Source organism: Rhea americana, unplaced genomic scaffold (assembly GCF_003343005.1).
Source record: "Rhea americana isolate MKP2758 unplaced genomic scaffold, rheAme1 scaffold_2, whole genome shotgun sequence".
NCBI classification, from domain to species: Eukaryota; Metazoa; Chordata; class Aves; order Rheiformes; family Rheidae; genus Rhea; species Rhea americana.
The window spans coordinates 15,194,103-15,217,113 of NW_028186149.1; the positions used below are offsets into that span (position 1 = coordinate 15,194,103).

At 38.7% G+C, this 23,011-nt stretch overlaps 1 protein-coding gene across 1 annotated transcript; it reads left to right on the forward strand.

The window, feature by feature from the left end:
* Positions 1-68: 68 nt before the first annotated feature.
* TECR (trans-2,3-enoyl-CoA reductase) lies at positions 69-22,739 on the forward strand. The gene is made up of 13 exons (XM_085303594.1): positions 69-144; positions 8,805-8,855; positions 9,359-9,410; positions 9,755-9,799; positions 11,285-11,388; positions 13,439-13,554; positions 13,678-13,783; positions 18,338-18,410; positions 18,499-18,542; positions 19,924-19,981; positions 20,744-20,832; positions 21,803-21,929; positions 22,032-22,739. Exons 1-13 carry the CDS (start codon positions 118-120, stop codon positions 22,157-22,159), a joined length of 1,020 nt encoding a protein of 339 aa, XP_085159720.1. The 5' UTR covers positions 69-117; the 3' UTR covers positions 22,160-22,739.
* Positions 22,740-23,011: the final 272 nt, after the last annotated feature.

Below are 23,011 nucleotides of genomic sequence, written 5' to 3' on the forward strand. Positions count from 1 at the left end.
TTTGTCTTCTCCCGGCCCCTGTTGGGAAGGCGCGGCCAAGATGGACCCGTGTCACACCGAGGACGGGCGCGGGCGCGGAGAAGGCGCGGAGAAGGCGCGGCGGCGGCGGCGCGCAGGATGGGCGGCAGAGCCGGCTTCTTCGAGGTGGGTGCGGGCGGCGGGGCGGGCTCCCTCTTCGCCGCTCCCTCTGCACGGCGGCGCCGGGGAGCCAGGGGCTCCCGCGGCGAGTGGCCGCCGCCGGAGCGCGGCGGGCCGCGGCGGAGGGGTGCAGTCCGCACGGCGCTGCGAGGGTGCCTCTGAGCGGGGGAGGAAGTTTGTGTCTCCAGCCAGGAGGACAGCTTCCAGTCTGGCTCCCTTCAGCACTGTGCAAAGTCCAGCGCGCCGAGATGGCGCAGACCGCGCGCTGTCACCACAGGAGGAATGCAGCAATACTGCCCTGCTCAAAGGCTGAGAGAGAAAGTTATGCTGCAGCACCTCTGCCCTTGAGTGTATTCCACTAGCCCTCTATTACAGTGCTGTATTTGAGTCCTGTATGGGAAATAAAAACTATCCAAAGGAGGTTAGTACATTCAGCGCCTTGTATGTATACAAGGTGCAGGGTAACATAAACCTGAAGGATATGGAGGATAACATATCTCATCAACTTCCATAACCAGCCATACTAACTCTCTTTAACAGAGACAGGCTAACACATGGTTGTATGATTGGTTAATACAAAATTTCTTAAGAGATTGGCACTTGCTAAGTGATGGCAAGCTGACTATACTGACTATGTTTTTGCAGGCTTACACTTAAGCTTTTTCAGCACAAGATTCACTTAAAAAGGAATACATTTTTTCCCCCATGTGGAATACAAACCAGATGGTCTTATTGCATTAACTGAGTCTAAAATAATCAGAAAAGCAGCTGCTCCTTACCATGACCTAAAAGTTCAGATTTTGCTTTTCAAAGATAAAAAAAGTTGCTTTGGATGTTGCTAACCCTTCAGCAAAATAAGTTGTCTCTAGCCAGAGTGGGAGAGAGGCAAGCACCTGCACAGGGCCTTTTTCTCTGCAACATACAGTTCCCTGTGGAATTTTAAGAAAAACAATGGTGTTTCACTGTCCCTTTTGGCATTTTCATCCAAAGTCCTGTGAGACCCAAATGCAGGACCAGGCATGCATGTGATATCTGAATGTCTCCAGTCATTGTCTGGTATGTGGACTTGTTCTACCTCAGCTGTACTGAACTTATATATAGTACTCATTACTGGGAGACCTCAAAGCTTGGACATCRTTATTGTTACTTGATTGCACAGCTGGAGAAACAGAGGGAACTGCTGTGACTTGCACCATCTGTCTAGGCAGAGCAATAGCAGCAGATCCAGGTCTTTTGAGTTCTACTGCAGATACAGAATGCCTCATGAGATTACATGTCATCCTTGCGTGTCTTCAGTCCTTTCCTCTGTACAACAGACAATGGGTGGAAGCAGATTTACCTAGATCATCCAGTGCCTAGATCGTCAGTGAGGGGGTTCTGTGTGGGCTGTGGACAAAGATGGCCTAGATAGCTCTGAACAGTGCTGCTGCATATCACTTTCTGTTCTGTTGTCCCCACTGCTGTGCTTTCTATTATAAATTCAAGAAWGCTTAGTATGTTGAATTACAGTTTCCCCCACCATATCTTTAAAACTGAACTAGTAACAGAGAAAAGGTGTCTCGTCTCTCCTAAGGCTTTCTAAGTAAGAAAATGTCTACTGATGTTACAAACATCAGTGTTCTCTGTGTTGAGKTGCTGTATAGTCTTGTACTATTCTCCATATGTCTCTAAACCATTTATTCTTTATTGCTTTTGTGTAGTGCCTTCTTATAAGAATCACAAAGCACTTCATGAACACTAAACTGACACTGTCTGAAGTTTTTGTAAGATGACTGTTACCAACTAAGCAGAGGTTTACTGGTAGAATAAACTGTTTTGTTTAGTTTGTATATTTGATCATGCTTACTACATAATCAGTTTCATAGGCTACTGAGTACATAAGAAGGACCTTTCCCATAACCATGAAAAAATGATTCCCCAGTGAACAGAAGTACAAAAAGATGAGGAAGAGTGTCAGACTGACTGTGAGTGCTCAGACACTGGCTATTCCCTTCTTTTTCTTTATGAATGTCTTTCTCATTGCACATAGAGAGAGAGACTTTAAGGTGACTTTTAGGAAGCCAATGAAAGGCACAGTCAGCTTTGGAAGTACCTGTAAGTCCTTATTTTGAATCGTCTGTGTTCACACTTACCAAGAACTATGAGCAAGAACCTAATTAAGCCAAGGTATGCTGGACTTAGTGGATCTACAGCAAAAACAACAAAACTAAGTGACTGAATGATTTGCCTATAGTTATTTTGAAATGTCTGTATTAGAACTGATATGCAAAGTCAGGTCCCTGTCTTTATAGCTGCCTGTAGGTTTCTTATTCCGTAATAATGCTGGTATTGGTTTTGTTTACTTCAGGTACTGGTGTGTTTCTAATTTCACCTTATGGCTGTTTTATCACTGATATCTCAAGATACATTTAGTAAGAACAGCTACGTTTTAAAGAAATACATGCATACTCTGCATCCATACTGTATTTAACAGTTTGAAGAGATTCATCTTTCARAATTCAGGAATCTATGCTATAGAGACTTATATCTAGATAATTAATATTCTTTAATAGTGTTTATTTCTCTAAATTGATTAGATGACAACTCTGCAGTTTCATAGCTAATCGTACAGTTTGTACAAAAAGTGCCTGCTTTTCTCTTTTCCCTAAAAAGGCCATTTACATGACATGTTAAGATGTAAATGTGTGTACAGAGCTCTGAAGTTAGGTTAATGAATTCTACCCTTTCTTGCTACTTGACAGGTGCAGGTCTTCAAAAGCATTTAATACCAAGTATGGTTCTCTGTCTTCCTAGAGGAAAGATACTTGAGCAAATATATTGTAGAAATAAGTATCGTAAAAGCTTAGCTTTACTCTTGCTTTCTTACCTGTTTTGGATGGGAAGTGGTTTTTTAGAGCAGTGATAACCAACAGTGTTTGGAATCRTCACTCCCTGAGGATACATTGAGCTGACATATGCCTTACAGCCTAAGGCAATGATATACAGCCCCCCTTGCTGGCATTCAAAGTTTCTCCCCTTCTAACTGTGACAAAAACCCTCTGAATTTGGGGGGGGGGTGACTACTGCCTAGCTAGGGTTGCGGAGATGTCACAGCTCCTGTTACAAAGGTTTCTCCCTCTCAGACCTATGCTGCCTAGAGCCTAGTCAAGCAAGAAGCCTGCAAACAAGTGCCAGAAGCAGGGCTGCTGGCCCGCAGGGCGTTCAAAGAGTCTATGTGCTCCAGGAGCTGCCTGTAGCGAGACAAGGCCATAGATGAGATACCTGAGTGGTAATTTAAAGGGATTTTGAAGATTTGAAGGTAAATGTCCTGCTGTTTGTAAATGTCTGTTCTGCTGTTTTAAGTAACATGTAAGAGTATTAATACAGAAAGATTAGAAGATGGGGGGAAAAATCTTTCTCTTCTCTTGCCAGTTTTCTGTACACTTAGCAGCACTTTGTATAGTCAGTTTTGCTGCTTCACCTAAAAGATAGGCAAATTGTCCTTTTTTTCTGTAGAGCTTTGAAGAAAAGCTTTTAATTTGATATATGAAAATGTGATAGTGAAAAACTACTTGGCAGGGAGTGCCTAAGCTACTCGGGGTTTGAAGGCTGTGTTTCAAATCAAAAGTCTCATTCTAAAGAAAACAATGGATTTCTTTGAAGTATATTTTAAAAAATGAGTATAAATTGTGTAAGCAAGTTCAGCCCTCAGTATAAAGGCTCCCAGGGCTTCCAGTCTTCCTACATGTCAATGAACAGGAGAGTCCCATGATATTTATAAGAAAAAAAGGAAATTTTTTTCTCTCTTCAGTCTCTTCAATTCTGTGCCTAAAGCGTACACTGAATGTGAACGTGTCCATACACACTATGGTCCACAAAGAGTAGTAATGGAATAACTAAAGGTATTTGTGCTCAATATTGCAAATCACAGTGCTGATGCAAAGAAATGATTGATTTCAGGGAGAATTTATAAACATCTTCTGCCTGAATATAGTCATTGCAGAAAATTATCATCATTAGTCAGAGGCCTGAAGGAACAAGTATTCTGTGTTATGTATGGAAAAGACTATGGAATGCTACAGAAAACCGTGGATGTCTAGTTAGTATTAAGTAAAAACTGGCTTAGGTCCTTGGATGGAGGCACTCTAATCTGCTGATTGGAGACAGTGATGTTAAATGAATGATGCCACTCTTCGGCATCATGGGGAAATAACCAATGTGCTGCTCTCTAGTCAATGCCAGTAAATGCTCACCAAATCAGTATTAACTGGTGCAGGGTCCTTTCTAATCTCATGCAGCCTGCTGGAAGATGTCACACTAGCAAAAGCTCGAAAGTTTTTATAAGCTTCAAGAACCAAAATTCACTGTGAGAGCACACGCTTCTAGTAGATCTCCCATTTTGTGGAAAAAAACCTCCAAACTCCCACTCCACAAAGAAGGGATTTTTTTGTTTCCTCCATGTGTTTTATACACAGAATCACTGGATCCTCTGTCAATTATATAAATGGGTTTGTCTTTCTGAAGGATAACTGTTCATACCTCTGTACCTTTCTGTTACTGTAGTTAGATCCAGATCCACAAAGGGAGTTAGGCTTTGCCATACCTTCAGGTTAGGCACCCAGCTAGAGGGTGCATCCAGCGGGAGTAGAAATGACAGTCTGAATTTACTCTGTGCTCCGTCCTCACTATGTGGTATCCCAAAAGGATACTGACTGCAGGGAAAAGAGCTGAACAGAATGACAATGTTCTTGAAGTAGTCCAGAGAGGTGGAAATTCAGGATTTCTCTTTGGTCGGGGCCCATCCTTTTTACCGGAATATACTCCTGTTCCTTTTGGCCTGTCTGTTTTGGTCTCATGGATCCTTTATCCCTTGCCTGGTCGCCCAGGGCTGTGGTGGGGAATGGCAGAGGGCAGTCTAGAATACAGGTTTTCCACTAAATGGCAAGGCGTTTAACCGTTACATACAAAGCATGAAGGATTAGACCATCTCCCTGGATGACCGTTTACTTTCACCCAGAAATAATCTAAACATTGTGTTTTATACTGACCTGGGGATGAAGGTGACCACTGAATTAAGGTCATCAAGGATTTAGCTGCAAGCATACCTAGCTAGGAAATCTGAAACAGGTGGAAGAAGTAAAAATGTACTAAGAGTTTTGGCACAGTGAAGATGATGGTACTCAAAGACATGCATAGGAGCAAAACTAGGAAATTAAGGAATGATTACCTAGCATGTGTCTTGTGAACTTGTGAATGTTAGACATCTAAATTCCAACAAAGTGAAATTTAACTGTGTAAAACCTTGTGAATCTGTGTATCACTATCTTCTCCCTTTATACACAGTAAAATAATTCATTGGGATTCTGAGCTTGTGAAAGACAAGACAATGGCTTTGGAGAGGTAGGGCTTTATTTAGTTTGACTCTTACAGGATAAGGTACTGCACTCCACAGTTAAGAGGATGGAATTTGTGGCTAAACATTTGCCTCCGTTCTGTTTTGTGAATTCTTCACACACCATGTAGTTAAGCTATGGAACTTCTTGTCTCAGGACAAAGTGGATGCTAAAAATTTACATAAGTTTAAAAAGCAAGTGAATAAACCAATTAAAAAAAAAAACATGAAAAGCTATTAAATACAAAGGCACCACTTCTGGTGCAGGAGAATCTTGATCTATATGTCTGTCTGACTGCTGCCCTCCCTCCCCCGTTGCTACATTCCTGCCCTGTTTTATTACTCTTTCTGAGGTACTTGTTGTTGGCTGTATCAGAAGAAAGCAATACCATTCTAGATGGATCCTTAGCTAGATCTGCAACCATTCTCACATTCCAATGCAAGGATGTTTCAGACTAAAAGTCAATTGCAGCACCAGCAGCATAAACATAGTTTTGAGTGTAACTATACTTACAGAAATTTCCCTTTGGCTTAACCCCACTGACTTCTAGAAAGTTATTCTTGATTTGCCCTAGTGTGAGATGAGGCAAAGGCATGCTTACTTCCTTCAGGAACAACTCAGAATGCCAGAGAAGTCTAAGGAGGAGAAGGAAATGACTGATTGCATAAGAAAAGGAAGATGTTTACAGTGATTGATTTAATTAAGACTGTGGCAAACATTGGACTATTCTTTTAGTGATCAGATTAAAGGAACCTGACTTACGTAAACACTCAGGGAGAATTAATTCATTCTGCATTTCTCTTACTTTGGTTTGGTTGATTCCCAGACTGTAAAATAAGCAATTTTTACAGAGTAATTTAAAAAGAAAGCAATCCAATATATGGTTATGTTAGTGCTCACAAAATCTTACCAATGTACCAATCTTTAATGAGTCTCCTGAGTACAAATGGCTGCAAATAAAACTTCCAAGATGCACAGATGTGGTAAGTGTGTCAGTATTTCCATAATGGTTGTCACGTGAGTTTTGAAGGTCTGTTGACACTTTAGCATTTTACATGGCTTTGAAGCGGGGGGGGGGGGGGGGGGGGGGGGGGGAAGGGGAGGGAATAGGTCAATTATATTTTAGTAATCCTATTGAAGGGAAATTGTATCTTAAAAAGTTATTTTTAAACATTTTGTCTACTCAATTGTTTTCCCCATTGATAAACTTTTTCTCATTTCAATAAAAGTTTTATAGTTGAATGTACTTTTCTTTGCATATGCTGTATTTTTTTCTTTGCATTTTACCCATCTAGAGAAAAAATATCAAATATTTTCCTGTTTTTAAAGAGGATTTCATTCTTTGTTCCTGACACACTAGAACAAATTTATCTTCTAAACTTTGAAGGGGTACATTTACAGTCACTTCCAAAAGAGTTTTATTTTATAGGAATCTTGCACAAAGATTCTGATTATTGATGGAGTTCTATTAAAAGTAGTCTTACAGAAGCAGTAATTTAAAAGGCCTTTAAAAATTTACCAGATTAGTGGACTCTAGCACCTTATTGTGCAAAATGCTTTGAAAACACATAGAGATTAAAATTCTCTGAGCCAAATAATTTATGTTTGAAAGGGATGATACCCATCAGTGAATGTTCCAAGGACAGATTGCTGGGTATCTAAAACTGTTGCCAACCAATACATTAACTGACTTGATGCTGAGCTGTGAAGACTGGAAACACTGTGTTTAGTGCTATGTGAGTCTGGATGAGAGGTGGATCCAGTCTGGATCTGTCTTCTCTATATGCTCCCATTAAGTGTCTGAAGAAATGGGTCAGTATAGGCAGTTATGCCAGTCTGGCCTTCAAAGAGACACTTTGGAGTGGAACCGAATAGGAGTGTAGCAGGTCTTGGCTGCTTTGTTGGTTTGTTTTTCCCATTGACTTCAAAAGTTCATGGAGATACTTCTGCATTTCTGTACAACTACTCCCAGGAAGACCATGGAACAAAAGAAAATGCTCTACAGTCTTCAGTCTGTCCATAATGAAAATAACCCAGTTAAAAGATGGCAGGTGGCAGAAAGACATAAGGCCGATTCTGTACTTGACTTGGAGAGGATCTCTAGTATAGACATTGAAAGTGATAGACTAAATCTGCCTCTGGAGGAGTCTGGTCCAATTTGTATATGCTATGTCATGGGAAGGAGACTGCTCAGGCTGTGGGTACTGTTGCAGTCTGCAGGGCAGCCCAACGGTATTAACTGACACAAAAGCTGTGAGATACACCAAAGGTTTCAATAACCCCTGCACAAGTAGAGTATTAGTATCTCCTGTGGTAAAGACTGGACCTGAAGCACTGAAGTGCTCTATTGCTGCGCAAACAAAGAAAGAACAATTTAGGACAAGTACAAGAAGGAAATAAGATACTCTTACCAAGTGATCTCTTCAGAGCAACTCTATTAGAAAGACATTGGACTATGACTTCTATTTTTAGTTAGGAATCATATTTAAAGTTTAATGTTAATCTCTTCTCTTGGTCAGTTAATACCAAGCATAATTAGCAACAAACTCTTTGGTACTAGGTAATGATAGTCCCAGTCATCTGGTGTGACAGATAAGCTTTGAAATTTCACTCTTAGCTATGCCACAAAGTTCCATTACAAAATATTTGATGAGAGCAAATTAAATTAGAAGACCGATGTATTTTGGGTTTTGCTACCATGCTGCTACTGGGTTTTGAAACATCTATGGACTTTTCTGCTTGGCTGTTGATTAAAATCATAACCTTTTGTCAAAATCTAACAGGATCACTGAAATAATACCACTCTTTCCTTTTCCGAGTTGTGATGACACTACTGATAGGCATTAAGAATGCTAATACGTAGTTACTAATGCAGATGATCTGAAGAGGCAAGAGTATCACTGAATATTTCTATCACAAATTCTAAAGGATTTTTGAACAAACAGGGTAAAGATGTGGAGTTTAATATATCTGCCAGTATTTTCCACTTGCTTCACAATTACCATATTCTGGAAATAAAGCACATGAACCTTCAAGCTGTATGTACTCAAAATACTTATATGCATATATATTCACATATGTGTTATTATTCTGTGTCAAATTGCCTTTCTAGTTTTGTAAATCATAAAAATTCTGAAGGTAAACTTACTCCTTAGTGACTGCTGTGAAAAGTAACACTCTATCCTTTGTTTGTTCCTTTTTTTTCCTAACATAAGGACCCCTCCCAACATATGTGCATTTTGATCAATGAATTAGTCACTTCTGCTTAATAATTACCATTTTGTATCCTCTCAGGTGGAAATCCTTGATTGGAAGACAAAGAAACAGCTGTGCTTCCTAGATAAGGTAAACCAAAAATATGTTTAAAATTGTAGGTGAYTATTGAAAAATTACTAAATTTTCCTAAGTAAATTTAGTGTTTGCAAAAAGTATTTAATCTCCTGATAGCCTTTCTTTGGCCACTAAGGAGGCAACTACCATGCACGCTTATTCATGCTGCCTACAGAGTACAACCCTTTTTCAGAAAGAGCTCTTGGGCAAAGAGCTTGACTTCAGCTGCTTCACTAAGGCAGTGCCAGTTGTGCCTTATTCACTCACAAGCCATCAATCTGTCATTGCTGTTGTGCTAACCCTTGATCACTGCTACTGTAGCTGCCTCTGAAACAAGAGCCACAAATTAAATCCTCCCCTTTTCTTGTAAGAAGTACTTTGAAACGTCCATACCAACCCTAGCCACCTATAAGAAAGTTAAAGGTATATTGTTGTCAAATTTGCATTTCTACTTGAATAGTCTTGAACAGTCATATTTCAAAATATGCTTTATATGTATAATATTTTTTGTTGCCTAGGTTGAATCAAATGCCACGATTAGGGAAATCAGACTGATGTTCCATAAATTATGTGAGTACAACTTTTGCAATAGTTCACATCATATTAGAATACAAGTATATAAATAAGAGAAAATTACATAGTTTGGAATGTAATATATACACACATAATGCTAAGTAAGTTGCACATGAATGTGATCATGGTGAGATTTCAAAATCACTTTTCTTTATAATATCCTCATACATCTTTGTGTTTTTCCTGCTACTTAATTTCTCACAATTTCTTATATTCCATGATAATATAAATAATCCTAAAAATCTTCAACTAAATCTTATTTTACTGTGTTGCATTCATTATAATAGTTGATAATCTAAAAACAAGTATTATAAATTGCACAATTCTATATGGTCTTGCAGATCCTCAGTGGTATCCAGCAAGGCAGTCGATAAGACTGGATCCAAGTAAGTACTTGTGAAGACTAGAGTAATAAAACTCTGGGCAGGATGCTGGCATAAAAAGTGTACTTTGCATGGGTATTAGATCTTAAGAATGAGTTTCCAGCTATGCTAATTAGCATTGTGAAGGCTGAAGAGAATCCTGAACCATTTTAATTCTTTGAAAGTATTAAACAATGTTCCACCCAGGTATCTGGTGCTTGGTAATTAACTCAGGAGTCTGGACATTGTTCTAACACACTTGCTAACTACTGAGCACTTCTGCTTTGAAGACAAGCAGTATGGAATCTAAATATTATTTTTCCTTAGCTGCATTGAAATGATTTCCACAGTGATGCTCAGCTGGGAGTACTAAGATGGGCTATGAGTTATAGCTGTCAGTTCATATAATCCTCTGCTCTCAGGCAGGAATTATAGTTCTTCTGGAGTAAGCTGATGCAAAATACATTACCATGGATATAGGATTTGCTGGCATAGCTGTTGCCAGCTGGCTGACTTGATTAATTTAGATATAGGTATTGCTAATAGAAGCCTCTTAGTACATTGCACAAAAGAAAGTCTAATTGCAAAACTGTGTTAATTCATCTTAACATTCAGTATAAAGTGTAGCGTTTTCCTTGTTTTTGCTTCTATTTGGCATAATTTGATTTATACATTCCCTTAGAATTGTGCTAGTGGAGATTAATTCATTGTTTAGAATCTGTCCATGGAAAACAGGAGCATGAGTATCCTATTTCTTTCCACAAGTATCTGCCTTGTCAGACCTCTCAAAGGGCTTATGTTGTGAGATTTGCTGTAAGAAAATGCTGGCCTTCTGATGATTCCCCCAAATCCTGGAGTTCAAAGTTCAAGCACCAGCTTAGGCAGCTTAAAGCTGGAATGTGTCTTGTAGGTTGAACTCCTAACTTGGGAAGTTAAAGAAAGTAAGTGTCTGGAATCATTCTGAATATATGAGATATAACAAAGCAGGGAGAGAGTGCCTCATCTCTGTCTTACCTCCTTTTTCCAGGGAAAAGCCAAAGTCCTGTGGAATCACCTTATAGTTGTTTGGAAAGAAAGGAGGAAATAAAAAGTTCTGTAGGAGGGCCTTCCAATCTCAGCTTATCCCAGCTTTGGTGTATCTGGTGATGAGCAATGAGAAGAAGGGAAGAGGGCAGAGAGATGGAGGTGCAGCTAAGAAGTCAGTAAACTGAACTAAAAGACAGTTACCCATCAGCAACTTTTGCTGTAGTAGTGAAGAAGCAAGTCTAGCTGGCAGATAGGATTGAGAATTCTCCTAACTGTCTAGATGTGTATAAGAAGGCTTTTATGTGATTACTGGGGTAAATCAAAATTAAATACAAACATTTTTTTTAGTTTGTTACTTCGATTTCAGTGAACCCATGTCAGACCAGAGAGTCTCACAGCTTGATTAAAACACAATATAAGGCTAAGATGCTAACAAAGTTGACTTCAATTTCACTGAGATGTAACTACTTCTTTCCTTCTCAGAAGGAAAGTCCCTGAGGGATGAGGATATCCTGCAGCACCTCCCTGTTGGCACAACCGCTACCTTATATTTTAAAGATTTAGGGCCACAGATAGGATGGACTATGGTGAGCTATGCTACAAATCTGAGACATTTTAATGGATATTTCTCCATTATTAATCCTTACATCACTTTATCTCCAATATTTCTGCATGATAACTGCTCTAACAGTGGATGCAGGCAATGAATCCTCATCACTTCTATTCATTTAACCAGGGAAACCAGTAACAGAATATTTTGGAGAGCAGCAGATAAATTTGCTGCTGGGTAGGCTGGCTCTACTGAACTAAGCTGCAGGTTCTCACATAGATTTAGATGTCTAATGCAAAATCATTGGGAACTCGGTGTCTAAATGTGTTTGAGGATCTGGTTCATAAGGCCTATATAACTTCTGACCTCTCCTCTCAAAGAACAGGATTATACTCCTATGAGTTTTCCTGCAAAGAGGCATGTGAGTGGTTTTACATTTCTGTAATTCAACTGACTTTAGCAGGAAAATGCATGAAAGTAAAGTTGGCTGTCTGTGTGTGGCTCCACCCTAGGATGCTAATGGCAGGCTCATGACAGCTGATCATTTCTGCAGTATTAGCAGCCATCCAAGAAGGCTGCACACATTTAGTCTCTTAACTCAAAGGCTCACTCCATCACAGCTCACTCAGCAGGTGATCCTGCACTGCTGTTTATGCAGTGAGGTGGCCTTTCAAAATCTTCGGAAACTCTACAATGTCCATATTATCCACTAGTTCTAACTAAACAGCACAGCACGGAGGGAAAGGTATCCGTAATTTAAAGGCACATTTAGCATTTTTTAGCTATGTGACACTACTAATATGTATGTTTATGACAAATAGCGAAGACAATATTAATAAAAGGTAAAGCAAACAAAAAATCATTGTTCTGCAATACTAAGTCCCCAATCATTACTTTGGATGCTCTGCAGATATACAGCAGTTATACAATCCAAAAAACAGGAAGAAGTTATAAAGACAATACAGATTCAAGGTGCATATGCATTAATATACATTGAAATATCACAATGCAGAGTAACACCAGTCAACTTCCGCTATTTCATTGTCCTTCATTTACACTCTGCTCTCCTTGCCCTTTAAGCTACTTCATTCAAATGTACATTTCTTTTGAAATATTTTGAAAGAAACACTTCAATTTATGAAATAAAAAGACAAACTTCTCATCTATAATCAAATAGTACCTTTGCCAGAAAAAAATGTGATTCTATTGCAAAGGCTGATGATAATATAACTGTGCTGAGTGTTAAAATAGCTCTAAACACATTAGAAAGCAGTGAAACTTCCCCCCCCCTTTTTTTTGACAGAGGCACACAAAACTTCTTTGTCCCTAATTGAGGTATGGACCTACCTTACTCAGTTATAGAAGAGGAAAATGAAACTATTAAAGCTTGGTCCAAAGTCAACCTCAATTTAAAGTGATATTCTTAAGAAATACATTTGAAATGAAATTAAGCTATATAATACTAGATAATAGCTTCCTTTGCCTCCCCCCCCCTTTTAAAAAAACCCAAGAGATTGTTTGAACACAGAATGAAATGGTTGTTTTCTGGGACAAAATGATGCCAGCTCTGTATAAATATACAGCACATACATGTTTATCATGCACATATGTGCTATGTTAACTGTTCATACAAATGATGTCGTATGTGAATGCTTACAAAACATGTTTCCAGTTTAAACGAAATTCATTCATTAGAAACAAAATCCTTCTTTTTCAAGATAAATTCTTCACCAATTTTTATTTTGATCTAAAATAAAGTTTCTGAGGGCAAGAGCAGGGCACTTGTGTAAATGTAACATGCATGCACATTTATCATGAGCTCTGGGTTGCCATGATAACCATATTGTGTCAGCTGTACTGACAATGGCTGTAGTTCTATGCAATTACTGCAAATGCATTGCGAATGATTTAAATGCATGTCTGCAAGTTTCATATCCTATTCCCAAACCTGCTATTCCCTCCTTGCCTCTCCAAATGCCCTTCTAGGTCAGTGGAGGTGTTTATCCCACAGCATTACTTATTACAAAGAAACCAAAGCACAACCACCATCCGATTCAGCTGTCTAATTTTTCTCTCTCTTTTTGCAGGTATTTTTGATAGAATATACAGGTCCATTGTTCATCTATTTTCTGTTTTATTTCCGCATGCCTTTTGTCTATGGTCTGGATGAGAGGTTTACATCAAGCCCACATCCAGTAGTTAAGTAAGTCTGTTTGCAGGCCGTGAGCAGTATTTCTTGTTAGCATTGTAGTTTTTTATTCCAAATATCTTGCCATATTTAGGTTTTTTTCAGCATTCTTAAATTCTTTTGTCTTGCTGTTTCTAGCTTGGCATGTATCTGCCATTCTTTCCACTACATCAAAAGATTGATTGAAACAATATTTGTTCATCGGTTCTCCCATGGGACTATGCCACTGAGGAATATTGTGAAGGTAAACTGTGAAAGAATCTATCCATAGCCCCTTTATATATCCAACCTTGCCACCCTATGCTCTGCTGCTGCAGTACGTATTTGTTGGTGTGGCTTTTGTAGTAAGGCACAGAAAATCTCACCCATAAACCTGTAGTTCTTTCAGAAGATTTCTTAGAGCAGTTTTGCTATTGTATAATCCACATGTTGCCCTACTGTTATCCATGTTACAGTTTTCTCATTGCTCTTTTAGAGTTTCTTACCTTCACCATTCCCTTCTTTTCATTGAGGTAGGTCCCTAGGTATGAATTTTTTAGTAACAGTCTCAACTTTTAAGGTAGTAGAGACAAGTACATTATTGGGAGGGCAGATTAAAAAAAAATCTGCTTTTTATAGCAGTTATTTTATACCTTGCTTTCCCCAACACCATCTTTTCCATTTAGCAACTGTTTACCTTTAATTGTTCCAGCACAAAGCGGCTTGGCTGTTCTGTGTTGTCTTCGTGTGGCTCAGGAGCCCACCCTAATGTTATGAGTGTTGCTGTGGCACAGGGTGGTTAAGATGCAGACCTCCTATTTCCTAGATGCCTGTAAGGCAGTGCAATAGACTGTGTGGTTATGCATGGACTGTGGTTATTTAAAAAGTATTCACAACAGGATACATATTGCTATTCAAAAATATGTTTTATACTCTGAAAGACAGCTGATGATCATCTGCAGCTGGAAAAGCACATAGTATAATATCAGTATTTGAGTATTTAACACTCTGTATTTACACTGTCCCTTAGAATTTACATTATGGCAGTGATACTCCCAGCAGCTGAAGCTCTACCATGCAGCTAACTCCTTATAACTGTGCAGCAGCTCCATAAGTCTGGTGACAGCTTCATGCTTTCTGGATGGATGGAAGGTCTATGGCTAAGCAGTAGCCTTCAGAAAGAATCCTCCCTYGTAATTTACTCTGTTTTCTGAAGCATAGGGATGCATGGGTTTTTAAAAGGCTAGCAGCTCACTTAAAGATTTKTTTTTGACACAGTAGTAACTAATGCATGCTGAGCAGCAGATATGTGAAAATAGAAAAAACTTTACTTTGAAAAAAAAATCTGCATAGTGTGATAAAGTCTCATTTTTCCCTGCCATCTCTGACAACTGTTCCTTTCAGAACGTACAAACTGTAGTTGCTAAAATTGTCATTTTTGCCAGTCATTCTGAACATTTCTACTTTTCTGCCTTCTCAGGTTCATGGTATTGGCTTTCATCTGTGAAGCTGTTCATAGTTATTCCTCTTCCTACTTAGAAGTGCCTGGGTTTGATTCACTTTTATAATTTCATTGACTTCAGTGGTGTTACTCCCAAATTGTACCAGTCAGAAAAATATCACACCTTCTTCCCTTTTTTATCTCACATACAGATGGTAGATAAAGTTTCTTACTTTAAGTGTATGATTACATACATAGCAGATTGCTCGTTTCCCAAGAATGAAAAGCTACCTCTAAAAAGAGATATTTAAGTCATTGTAAGCAGAGATCTGAGAAAGGAATTGATGAGACTTGTGATTTTCACCCTTTGTCTTTGTTTCACCAAAAGGAAATAGGAATAAATAAGAATATAGTAGAAGATAAAGCAAAATGGAGAATGGGTTCACCAAAAGCAGATCCTGTCAGACTAACATAGTATTATTCACTCTAAGAAACTTGATTTTTTTAGGCAAAGGTAAGGTGGAATTTTATCTGGTTTATCTGGATTTCAGTAAAGGACTGACTTGGGGTTAGCAAGAGAGGGATTAATACAAAAATTACATGGTGATAAAGGAGCTAACTAGAGGAAAGATGACAGTGGTTGTACTCTGTGAGATATTTAGTAACAAGGAAATTACTAGTGGAATTTCTCAAAGACTGGTCTTTTGACTGTTATTGAACATTTTCATGGATAAAAAGAAGAGAGATTGTTGCTTTCTATGATCACACTCAGAAGAAAGAAAACACCAGATCTAAAGGAATATCATTCAAGCTAAAACAAGACAAAGAGAGGGGTACATACTAGCCATGAATAAATGAAGGCATGGCATTAAAAGTAGTTTTGAACATCAGAGGAAATAAATTGGAATAGAGAACACAGAAGTCCTCAGAGATCTATACAGAGCTTTAAACACTTAGGAAGAATTTATTTATGGGATCCCTGCAATATGTGAACTTGGTGATATATGAGATCTCTTTATAAAGGACTGTTGTAAAGCTTTGACGTGCACCTGGAATATGATTCATGGAAACAATTTCTTTCTTTCAAGTGAGCTTGTAAGTCTGCATGTATTCTGCTGTTCCTACCTGAATCCAACTGGAGGCTTTTGTCTGAGCAGTAAGGCTTACAGTGGCCATTGGCCAGTTACGGTATTACTGCTAAGGACCTTATCAGCAGTGATCTCCACGCACCTTAAAACACTTTATATCTGATGGTCTTGCAGTAAATCATGTTCTTTGGATGAACAACACATGCTCAGTTTAATTACAGCATGTACTGTTGGGAGCTGAGCCATCTTTATAAGATGCTTTATAGAGACCATTTATTTATTTAATTTTACTGTACTAAAATACATTGCCTGTACCAATCCCCAAACTTATGGAAAGGTTTCTCATAAAATGCTATTCCAAGATTAGGAGCCTTTCAAGGCAAATTGTGCTTTCATCTAAGTTTGTACTGCAGTTAGTAGATTGTGGGTGATGGAGGTAGAAATTAGCATTAGGGAGAACACAGTAGTTTATGGATAGGACACTGACTAAAATGCTCAAAATTGGAGTCYTTCCAGCTCTGCTGCTTTTCCTGGGAAAATGAAAAGGCACTATGGGAAATCAATATCTCTGCTCTTTTATCCCACTAGATCAGTAATTAATGGTTAATAATTTGTTCTTTCTCATCAGTTGTCCAATAATACTTAAGTTCCAGAACAAGAATGTACTATATATTTTTACTATGCCATACCCAAAGGGGCCTCCATTCTGTCTGAGGTCTCTGGATGCTTTGGTGGCTCAGTTAATTCTGAAAAGAAGGTGGAAATACAACAGAAAGCTTGATACAACTACTTGCAGCAGCAGGGGCGGTTACCCCTTGCAGCAGCATTTTCAGAAAAATGCACTGTCAGCTACTCTGCAAGCAGCTAGCATAGGTTGCAGATGCTGAAGTAATCRCTTTTGGGGTATTTATTGCTAGAAATGCAGGTTTGGTATATACAGTGGCAAAAGGCTGCAAAACTCAAAGCCTGAAAAGAAGTTAATTCAGTCAAGACATATAGGAATGCAGTGATGGATAAGTGTTTTGGCTGTGTGGGCAAAAAAGGAAAGCTGTGAAGGAAAAAGCAGAAAGATCTAGAAATGTCTAAGGTATGAGGACCTATGGGAAGGCCAGGAAAACAGTGTCACCTGGAAGACTGAGAGGATCAGTATTTTACTCAAGAATAAGAGGGAAAGTGATAGGAGGGAAAGAAGTGGTGGTAAAAGGAAGATAAAGAGCTCAGTTTTGGTCTTGCCAAAGTCCAGATGCAAACCAAACAGGCCCTGAAGTACTAGCAACTGAGACAGTAGGCTTGATAGAGGAAGAAATCTCAACTCATGAGAGACAGATCTATGAACAGTCAACAGAGGGACAAGGGTTAAAGTCTGCCTGTAAGAGAAGAGCACTTAGAGGTGAGAATGTAGAGGAAGMGGAATGGGCCAAGAATGGGCCTCCCTGCTACCCACAGATAGATAAGGAGAGAGCAGACAACCTGTCATTAAGATACTGAAGAAGTGATGAGTGTCTAGAGAAAAAATCATGAGAGAGAGAACCAGGAAAACCAACCAAAAGGTAGGGACCATTGCTTTAAATAGCTTCCCAGTGGGTAAAGCCCAAGTACAGACTGTGAGATTGGGTCAGGAATAGATCACTACAGCCACTAGTGAGAACTGTGTTGAGAATTTAGAGAATGGAAGCTGGATCACAGAAAGCCAAGAACTGCAGCGAAAGGACAAACTCCACTGAGGAACTCCAAAGATATCAGAGTGAAGGGGACAGAGGGAAGGGTCAGGCAGGGCAGCTTTGAGGAGGAAAAGTTAAACCATGGGAAGGAAAGGAAACTGACAGGATGGAGGAAAAGAGGAAGGGCAAGATATTGGCCTGTACAAAGTAATAAGCAGGGAAGAGACCACAGTGCTAAGTCAGGTTTTATAAAATCTCAGTGGTTAGCAAAACAAATCCATCTTTAACGTGCAGTCTTTATGGCACAGCATCTTTGGCCAAATGGCCTGTCAGATAAGAAGAATTTATTTTCAATACAAGGATCATACTTTCAAAACCTGTTTATAAACTAAATAACTCTGAGATACTTGAGAAGAAATCATATTCTACAAGCACTGCTTCTTCCCTGCTATTTCTTGTTGTCTCCTCCAGCTTTGCCACACTTAGCGTTGCCATTTTTTTGAAGGATCGGTGGTTCTTGCAGTAAATATTGGCCTAGCAGACAGCATTGATTTCTCTTGACAAATGAGACAGTTGAAGTATCATAACGTTAAAAATACTAAAGCAAAGAAAAATTCCCTATTTTTCAGAACTGCTTGTATTACTGGGGATTTGCTGCTTGGCTTGCTTATTACATCAATCATCCTCTTTACACTCCTCCTTGTAAGTAGCAAAACAGCTCCCAACATGATTAAAGTCCTGTATCAGTTATATATTAGTCCTAATCATCAGTAAATGTTTTGTTTTATAGCCTACGGGAAAAAACAGATAAATTTTGCCGTTATCATGTTTCTGGTAGGTCTGTTGCTCTTTTCTTTTGTAAAATATTGAAACATGCTTCTTTATTTCTTATGTTGTGTAAATGGATGAGTGGATAGGATAAGCAGGTACTTACTTAAAACTAGAACAGTTGGACATACTACTGAAGCTGATCACCTGCAAGCAGAACAGATAAAACTGTCTGTTTTAATGTGAAAATTTTGATTGAACATCCATTCTAAGACTGGGATATTTATCTGCTGGAATAYGTCTTACAGTTTTTAAAACAATCTTGTATCCCTGTCCTGTGTTTAAAAGCCAGTGAGTTTTGTGAACTTCCTTGTAACTTCTTTTGCAATCGCAAAAGGTCATAAAAGTCAGAGAAATGGCCATCTAAATAATTATGTTGCTGTTAAATTCCAAGGAAAGAGGTTTATTTTTTGGGCTTCAGAAATTTTTTTTACAGCTTGCCTAATGAAGTAAAATCTTTAAATCAGTGTCTGTTTATTCTCATGGTGTCTATGACCATTTTATACTTACAGAAGCAACAACAGTTTAGTAACAAAGATATGCCCATTTTTAACTTGTTTAGAAGGTCAGCTGTTAACTTGCTTTGAGAAACTAATGATCAGTGACTGGAGAATCTCAAAGCAGCCTCCAACTATGAAATTTCTGTAARTTAATATTCTATTCCCATTTTATAAAGAGGCTCTTTAACTGGAAGTATGGAGCTGGATATAAAATGCAGGAATTCTAACCATTAGTCACTTGCTTTAATAATTACACTTTGCAGACACTAGAGACTGTCTATAATTATATAAATGAGCCATTTCAATAGACTTGCCACATAACTGATTGGGGAAGCATTATTTAGAAACAGCGGAGAATGTTGACCYAACAGTGTTCTGTGATTCATGTCAATAAATCTCCAGAGAAGAAAACTGTTATTTACCTTAGGATTTTAATAACTTTTGAGATCTAAAACTGCCCAAATCAAGTTTTCTGGTGTTTTTAAAGATACAAGTATAGTCAAAAAATAAAACAACTATCCACTGGATCTACTGTTATCCTCTTTGATTTACTACCTTTAGATCTTGTGGAGACTGTGTAAGAAGTAAATTTGACCTTTTGGCCACTGAGTCCACTTTTGCTGGCAAATTTCATAGATACATCGCACAGCATGGTATGGCCTCATGTTTGAAGAGAAGATTAACAAAGATATTCCATCCTCTTATCAGTCAACAATCTTAGTTAAGAACATTTATTAAGACACTAACTACTATTATTTAGTCTTGTTTTACAATACATTTTTTTTTTATTTTTTATAGTATCCCAGGAACTAACAAAGGGAAGAGGAGTAAATAGAAGGGAAGCACTTTTTTTTTTTTTTTTAACTCTGTTATGGCTTTTCTTGTAGCTGTGTGAAGCTGGAAATTTTTCTATTCATGTTGCCCTCAGAGACCTCCGGAGAGATGGTAAAAACTGCATTATCATTTTTCACTTTTGTGCATCCAGGCATTACTTCCACAGTTACACACTCTCATGAGAGGCCTGATCTTGGACGGTGTTGATACCCTCCAGATGACTGCTGTGGAAGTGTAGGCTGTTCAGCATGGTAAAGATTGGATTCTAGGGGAGATCAGACAGTGCACGAAATCCAACACCAGACTGTTAAATAACACTTCTTATCTTACTGTATATTTTCTTGGTTAAGGCCAGATTGTGCTCACGGAGTAGTTATATTAGTTACGCTGGTAGTGTAAAAGGAAACAAGTCTTCCAGTGCTAGTACAAGGTATGCTTCAGTAAGCAAGCAAAGCAATGTAACTGGCTCCTACAGAGGGCACAAGATCTCTCTGCAGGGCAGGGTTCCTTGCGCAATAGCCAAACATGTTATGTTGAGCAACAGCAACGTCAAAACGCAGTTCTGTGACACTCTGAGAACACTTACGATTTCTGAGGTCAGAACATACTTGAGATACCTCTTACAGGAGTGACTGTGATCAAAGGCCATACCTGCAAATATGATGTGGACGTCTTCCTAATGCCTGGAGCATTTCCTCACAGTTATCCTATTCGTTCTTCTGGGTTCAATAGACATCCTGTTTTCCCATGTCCTGCTTATCCCACTGGCAGTGATGAGACACAAGAGTAGGCAGATTTGGGTTTTCAGTAGAGAAAGCTACAGTTTACCTAGGAGCGTCAATATCTTTTTATGATTTTTTTTCTCATCTATAGGATCCAGAACCCGTAAGATCCCATATCCAACAAAGAATCCTTTCACGTGGCTGTTTTTCTTTGTATCTTGCCCTAACTATACATACGAGGTATGTATTTTTAAACCAGATGCTAAGACTTTAGTTTTGCTGGGTATGTTTTCATTTCATTATGAACGTTAAATATGGAAGGAAACCTTTCAGTCCAATGTATTTCCTCTCTTCTCCCAAACCCCATGAAATTTCTTTGGCCTACCACACTGCAGACTGGAACTTGTCTGTGCTTCCTCTCCTCCCTTGATGCATTATTTATGGGCCTCAGCTTAAATACAGCCTCCAGACCCTGAGCCTATGCCTCAGTGTGGCTACCAGACAAGCTGCAGAGAGAATTTAAGGCAGGGAACATTTTGCAAACAAGAACAGGGAGATTGATACCGTGGGTGTGTTGCAGTAAGGGAATAGCGTTGCCCGGGAGATCAACAATGCAAAAATTTACAGTGCAGCCCAGAGATATCGCAGTATGTGGGAAGGTAGTAGATAAATGAATAGAAGATATTGTTGTAGAAAAAATGAGAAAACTGGAGTATGCAACAGTACCTGCCAGGCCTACTTTCCTAATTCCACAGGTTATACCGTTAAACAGTAACTTGTGTTGGTGTGGTATGGAAGACTGAGTCAGTAAATCGCTTCGTATCCTCTAATCAGGAATCAAACTCTTGGCTCAGTTTAAAAGCAGTTAAAAACAATGCAATTCAAGGTAAAATGCATTCTTGTGCAGAAAGACTGCCTGAGGTCTTGATTCAATGGTGATTAACAGATGTTAATGAGAACAACATTTGGCCTAGACCCATAGAAAATTGCCATTCCTAACACTGATGGAGGAGCAACGAACAAAATAAGCAGAGAAAATGAAAGGAAACTATGCTGTAATGCTTAAAATTTTACTCATGATAATTAGTATGGAAGCAAATACGAAGGGTTTTTTTGTGATAACAAGACACTATACATTTTTTTCTGGCTAAAGGTTATTGACACCAGAAATTGATTTGGCTGACCTTCACTTTTTATTTACCTACATTAGGACAAGGTTGTTTTTGATCAATTGAGACATAAATGCAAATGCTGTCACCAGAAATATTTTTCATTTCATTGGCCAAAACAGGTTGGGACATGGATCAGTTTCACTATCATGACTCAGTGTGTCCCAGGTGAGTAATGTTTTAGTACTTCTCCTTGAAGTGTTGTCAGCATAAAAGAGTATGTTGTTTCTCTGATAATGAAACATCATCTTTTTTATTCTTTCTTTCCAGTGGGGCTGTTCACCTTGCTTTGCTTCGTTCAGATGACAATCTGGGCAAAGGATAAACATTACACCTATCTACGAGAATTCAAGGATTATCCAAGTCTTCGAATGCCAATTATTCCTTTTTTGTTGTAAGAAAAAAAGATGAATTGGAATATTGCATGGAGCTTCAAGAAGAAAAAGCTCATCAGTTCTTTTTATTCATAAACCTCCTGCCACATAAGTGAATTAATTAGGTGATTCTGATGCATGTTGAATCTCTACTGCTTGGGGAAATTGTATAGCTTGAAAGGTATACTTCCTTACACTCAAGAATTCCCTAATTCAGGAACATCTCAGAAGAATACGACTTTATTGCTTAGCTGGTAGCCATTTTGATGGATCAGCGATATCGAGAAGCCCGTGCTGAAAAGCAGCTCCAAATTTAGCAGTGGCATTCAGCAAGTGTGTGACATAAGTACACCAGAATGAGCACTTACCAGCTAGCTTTTGGGGAGCTCAGCTCAGCCAGCATGCCCTGCTGGCCTGAAGAGAGCTGCATGTTCTGCCTTCTTTGAATTGAGAAAGAGAGTGCTGCCTGGGGGCAGGTGCTTTGTTAGAAATAACATTACCAAAGAGTATGAACAGTTCTTGGAATAAAGTAGGCAATATCTCAAATACCTAACTTGGGTCTAATCCATAATTTGCCAAATTAATGTGAAATAAGAAGTATTTGTGGATGTAACATCTTGTACTTTTTTTTTTTTTTTTTTTTTTTTTTNTGTCTTTTCTTTGCATACTAGTAAATAAGGTTTATAAGATCTAATCTATGCCGTATCTGTGATGTTTGGTGGCCTGTTTTCATATAACAAGTCTTTATGACACTAAAGGACATTTCACCTAACCATGTCAGCATTTCTGAATAATTTTTAATGCCCTTTGTAAACATATGCAGTGACTGCTAGTCCTCAGAATGCTAGCTTCCTTCCTATTTTTAGAGCCAGAGAG

Coding starts and splice junctions, on each gene's coding strand:
- TECR (XM_085303594.1), top strand. CDS start 118: ATGGGCGGCAGAGCCGGCTTCTTCGAG. Junction 18,543..19,923: donor TTGCCGTTATCATGTTTCTG/GTAGGTCTGTTG, acceptor CTTTTCTTGTAG/CTGTGTGAAGCTGGAAATTT. Junction 21,930..22,031: donor CATGACTCAGTGTGTCCCAG/GTGAGTAATGTT, acceptor CTTTCTTTCCAG/TGGGGCTGTTCACCTTGCTT.